General features: G+C 41.9%; 1 protein-coding gene across 2 annotated transcripts; it reads left to right on the top strand.

Annotated features, from left to right (window-relative positions):
• The first annotated feature begins 1,734 nt into the window (after positions 1–1,734).
• Positions 1,735–4,950, top strand: LOC125508587 (NAD(P)H-quinone oxidoreductase subunit U, chloroplastic). 2 transcript variants are annotated; one of them, XM_048673342.1, is made up of 5 exons: positions 1,735–2,128; positions 2,718–2,779; positions 4,012–4,101; positions 4,195–4,329; positions 4,728–4,950. In XM_048673342.1, the coding sequence occupies exons 1-5, from the start codon at positions 1,801–1,803 to the stop codon at positions 4,824–4,826; spliced, it is 714 nt and encodes a 237-aa protein (XP_048529299.1). In that variant the 5' UTR covers positions 1,735–1,800; the 3' UTR covers positions 4,827–4,950. The 2 variants fall into 2 exon arrangements, with proteins under 2 accessions (XP_048529299.1, XP_048529300.1); XM_048673343.1 differs by having other exon boundaries at positions 1,738–2,101.
• The last annotated feature ends 577 nt before the right edge of the window (positions 4,951–5,527 follow it).

The raw sequence follows: 5,527 nt of genomic DNA, 5'->3' as shown, positions 1-5,527 counted from the left end.
CCCTCCGTTCCTAAATATAAGTCTTTTTAGTGATTTCTATATGAACTACGTACGGATGTATATAGACGTATTTTAAATGTAGACTAGCAAAAAAGTCCGTGCGTTGTAACGGAAGAAAAAAATATTTATGCTAATGTGTTTTTTAAGCAGATGCATGATTTCAAATCATAAAATGTTTCATAACGTAAAAAAGAGCGGTCATTTTAAGAACATGTTGTTCTAAGATCACCAGACACGCCGCTAGTAAGACAAAGAATAGTACCAGATTATTTTTATATGTTCTCCTTGCTTTCTTAGAAAAACTCGCATTTTGTGTGGTATGAAAGATACCTTTATTTGTCCAAGATAACTGTGAAATAGGAACCTACAACGGTGACAAATAAGAGTACGAAGGCTTGAGATGCCTTTTGCCCTTTTGGGTAAGACGTCTTGAATTAAGTAAGAAATTATTGGATCTATATATGAAAAGAAAATATTGTATGAATTCATCAAATTGTAACCTAGTCAAATGAACCAAGTATACAAAATATGTACAAGTTTGAACTCGTCTTAAACATAACCTGACTATATAGCTTCTAAGCAGAGTGATGCAGGCAGCGTACTTCCTTAGAGAAATGAAGTGGAACATATTTCAAGAGAATTTGGAATTTGAGATGGACTTTTCCTAATTCAATGGTACTATTATGAAAGATTGTATTTTTTTCAAACAGTTTGGCATTGACGTACATATAAACACATCCTAATGAAATACTGTTCTCAGGAAGCCGCACTGGAAAATGGCAATATCACTTGTTATGACAGCGCGAGACATTGTGAAGAGAAACAATTAACTCTTAAAAGATGGTCATCTCCAGAAGCAGCACCTGGTCTAAATATGAAAAAGATGTGACCGACCCGGATTAAAAACACATAACAACTTCCAAAAACCTTAGCGGCATGAGCGCCGCATTAGTCGGACTCTCTTTCCATTATAATTTCTTCAATTTTCTTCTTGACCACACTTCTTATCATTCATTCCACCACCACATGAATCACCACCAATCCCGTGTCTCTCCTTCTCAAAGGCATTTCTTATTGATTCTTGAGTTGGTTCACTGAGTTTAACTCGCATATGTATTTAAATTAGTCGAATTCTGTGGAAGGGGGCGAGGTGGGACTAAATATATACGGGCACTCTCTTCTTTTTACAGGAACGTATTGGTGTATGCTAGTTCGACACCCGTATAAGTAGAGCCGACAACTGTATTTTTATCCGAAACAATGAGCTGGCCAAGTGGTTCACCACGCTAGATCTCAGAGGGCACATCGTGGGTTCGAATCTCAGCATATTTGTTTCAGCACGGCAGAATTATTTATCCGTAATACACTTACACAGGACTGAGCGTTGAATACCGGAAACTACAGGAGCGTTTATGCAAAAACGGAACGTTTTCCTGTTTGGAACACTTAAAGACGTACTGCGGGTTGATTTCGGGTAAATAGAATAGCTTTTTTGCCTCGTATGTAGTCCATATTTGAATCTCTAAAAAGACTTGTATTTAGAAATGGAGGGAGTATTTTTTTTATGAAATTGATAATTGATCTGAATTTTTTCGACAAAAATAAAGAACGTACTAGACAAACTTGAAAGTCGTCCGTAGAAAAAACTCGAAATACCTCCGTAAAAAAAGGAGAAAGCTTTTTTGAATTGGAAAAAAAATAGGAGAAACTTGAAAGCCGATAAAGAATGGAAAGGCTAAAGAAACTTTTATTTCCATCCCCACTTCCCTTATCTCCCGCGCTCCTCTTCCTCCACTCCCCATGGCTGCCGTTGGCGTCACCTCCCCGGCGGCGCCGGCCACCGTATCCGCCGCCGTATGTTCCTCGTCCACGCGCCGCCGAGTCCATCTTGTCCCTACCCGATTCTTCACAGCAGCGTCGTTCCGCGGGCGATGTGCCGCTGCGGCCGACGGCGGGGCCGCGGCCACGGAGGACCTGGCTGCGGCAGCGGATGGGTATCCCGACGCTGGAACTGACGTCGCCGGCGGCGCTGCCACTTCCACGCGGCCTCCCTACTCGCTCATCTCCGCCGCCAACGTGCAGAAGGCGATGCGCGGCCTTGGTGCGCGTTTCTTGTTTGATTTATACGGTTATATACAACGCCTACTAATGTTTCTGGCTAATCTCTCGCAAGCTCTTAATATTGGATTTCACATCTCAAATTTTGTGATTTGATGTAGACACGATTGAAACACAGGAAAAGTTAAAATGAACGAATAATTGTTTAACATTAGCTAAATTTCTGTTATTGTTTAGCACATTTAAGTGTCATGTTTTTTTAATGTTCTAGTTGTGCCCAGGTAATTGCACTCATTTAGCACTCGATCTAGTAAATCTGGATATATGGTGTGTAGCTTTGTTTGCCCCTTTTACAATTGGGAGCAACTGTGCCTTGATAATAAACCAAATTAACAGCATAACCTTCTTGATGTTTCCTATATGTCAAAACTTAATCGTTCAATATAGTCTCAAACTCTCAATCGTGTGTATTCGGGAACTCAGGTGCTGTTTGGATGCAAGGATAGTTCCTAATTCCAGTAGGACAAGAATTATTTTCTGTGGTTTCTGCATTTAAATTACTATGGTTTTCGCAGGAATAGTTGAGGTTGAGGATACCATGTCATAGTTTGTCTGTTGGAAAACTATTCTTATATAAGGGCAACTTTCCATACTTGCAGCAATTACAGATGCTGATCACTATGGGAGGCTTGGAATTACCAGATTAGCGTCAACCGATGAGGTACAGAGGAATTTCTGATAAGTGGATCTCATTACAATGACACGTGGAATGTACCTGGTAGATGCAAGTTTGCAACGAGTATGAAAACCTTTTCCTTGTACAAAGTTACATGGTACAGAACAAGACTAAGCACTAGCTGACTCCAGTGCAGCCAGCATACTTCAACCATGCTTAAGAGCCTGTTCGGCAACTCTCCACTCCTCCAGATTCTCAACTCTGCTCCTCACTTCTGAACTCCCAACTCTATTAGCACGTTTCAGAATCTGGGAATACGTTCGGTTGTCAACTCCACTCAACTGAATTATGCATACATTGCTGGGAGGAACCTGACCTGAAAAAGCAGCTGAGGGCGGTGGTTTCGCTGAGGATTGAAGGAGCCTGTTGGTGCAGTAGCGGTGGGAGGAGAAGCGTCGGAGGCACGTGCGGCGGGAGGCGTTGATGCGTCGGTGGCGACGGCGGTGCAGTTAGCCTGATCCCGCAGGACCTCACCTGCTTGCCCCGACTCCCCCTTTTCAGCGCTTGCAGGGAACTCTAGCCGTCGTCCTCCCGCCGCCGCTGCACCTGATCGAATCCCCTCCGATGCATGGACGCATCCCTCTGCTACTTGTCCCTCATCGCCAAACCTGCTCGCAGCTCCGCGTAAATGACGATAGCTGACAGGCTCCTTGTGCCGACGCATCTGGCCGCCAATGCACCGCCGACGCCTCCCGCCGCACGTGCCTCCGACGCTTCTCCTCCCGCCGCTACTGCACCAACGGGCTCCTTCATTCCTCAGCGAAACCACCGCCCTCAGCTGCTTTTTCTGGTCAGGTTCCTCCCAGCAATGTATGCATAATTCAGTTGAGTTTTGTTGACAACCGAACGTATTCCCAGATTCTGAAACGTGCTAATAGAGTTGGGAGTTCAGAAGTGAGTCGCAGAGTTGAGAATCTGGAGGAGTGGAGAGTTGCCGAACAGGCTCTAAGTTGGATATTAGCCTACACTCATCTGCTTTCCTAACTGGTTCATGGTGTGTTACATTCTCAATATGTTATTCCTTAAGCAAGAAACTTCGTGATTTTGCTGAAGTTGCAAGAAGTTCACATTTACCACATGATTTGCTTCAACTCAAGTGTGGGATTAATATATATATATTGGCCTCCCTATTTCATGTATAACTCGTAATAAGATTGTAAGTGCACTTTGTGAAGTCTTGCCAACCCAGCATCACCTGATTTTAACCTTGAAATCAGGTCAAAGCTGCATATGAGAAAAGGTGTGAACAACTAAACAAGCAAGGACTGGAAGAAGAGGAAATCAGCAAGGAACATGACCTATTGAAGGTTTTGAGCCACTATTAAGAGTCAGAATACTTTTCTCCATCCATTACAAATTTACAATTTCCAATTATTCTTAATATACCTGCACCACTGCAGGAATCTTTTACCATATTATCAACCGAGGAAGAGAGAAGATTATATGATTGGAGCTTGGCGAGGAATGGGCAGCCTGAGCGATATGTTTGGCCCTTTGAAGTTGACCCCATGGAGTTGGCACCAGATCCTCCTAAGGTCAGCATCAGCCCGTAGCAGAATAGATGGTTTCTAGATGAATGCTCAGCACTTAACATTTTACTAGTCGTAATGATGAGCAAGCTCATCAACATACTCCAAGCTGATGATCGTCATTAGGAAGTGTTACCTTTAAAAACAACTAAACTGTCCATTGTTAAACTGAAGAAAGAAACATAGGAGTCATATGTACTGAGCTCATAAAATCCAAACTGCGTAGGTAGAACTTGAAAGTTGAAACTCTAGGAGCTGTTTTCTACTTGATAAACGGGAAACCTTATTAGAATCCTTGCACGAAAATTGTGTGTTTCAGCTACTAACATAAATTTCCTATATTTATGTATGTCGCTTTGGTTATGAAAAGGTATTGAGTTGTTTGTGCTTAATTGATGAAACAGGAACCGGAAGATGAGTTTCCTACAAAGCTTGTCGGCTACTTCTTGTTGACATGGTTCATAATTTCTGTAGCCTGCTCGCTGATTCTCAACAGATCATGAAGTTCTCCGTAAACGAAGATGAATAATAGCTCAACAGTGTTTTTCTAAATTAGTCGAAGTACATAACTGCACAGTTTGTACAGATAAACTATATGAATCTTTAATTAATTATTCACATGGGCTATACTGAGTTGTTGACTATGTACTGCACTGCACATGATTAGAACAATAGTCTATGCTCCTGTAGCGCATTTTAGCGAGTGCCGGACACACATTTAGGAGCAATAGTTCCAGATGTTTTATGTTTGCACAAAATGTCAAAATATCTCAGTGTGTAGATCAGTTACAGAAATCTGTGTATTAATCGTAAATTATGTCGTGACAAGATAGCCAACTGTTCTTAGGGAAAGAGAAAGACTGCAATAGGTATATAAGAACCTGAAAAAGGAGTTCTAATATCCTCCATACTCACTTATGTCCTTATATTTTTTAGAGCATAGACTTCCGCGCCACTTTATAAATAAAGCCAAACGGCTAGGCGATACAGAGTGTCGAGGAGCCAAATTACAGACAACAAGCAAAAGGAAATAGAAAAATAAGCACAACTTGTGATGTTCAGATACAAACAAAGGCTAAAAGATATGAGATATCCAAAGGAATGTTTGCTTGCAAATATGAGTGAAGCTCATGAGAGATGGGATCCATAAGAACACCATAAGAACACCAGTCATGTGATGAATAGCTCATGAGAGATATCCAGA

This window comes from Triticum urartu, chromosome 5, assembly GCF_003073215.2.
Source record: "Triticum urartu cultivar G1812 chromosome 5, Tu2.1, whole genome shotgun sequence".
Classification (NCBI taxonomy): domain Eukaryota; kingdom Viridiplantae; phylum Streptophyta; class Magnoliopsida; order Poales; family Poaceae; genus Triticum; species Triticum urartu.
Note: the sequence above shows the minus strand (reverse complement) of the source record. Positions and strands in the feature narration are given on the sequence as shown.

What these genes read in the sequence shown, in the direction of transcription:
- LOC125508587 (XM_048673342.1), top strand. Translation starts at nt 1,801, where the DNA reads ATGGCTGCCGTTGGCGTCACCTCCCCGGCGGCGCCGGCCACCGTATCC. An exon ending in GATTAGCGTCAACCGATGAG is followed by an intron (nt 2,780 to 4,011) that starts GTACAGAGGAAT and finishes CCTTGAAATCAG; the next exon opens with GTCAAAGCTGCATATGAGAA. An exon ending in AGGAACATGACCTATTGAAG is followed by an intron (nt 4,102 to 4,194) that starts GTTTTGAGCCAC and finishes GCACCACTGCAG; the next exon opens with GAATCTTTTACCATATTATC.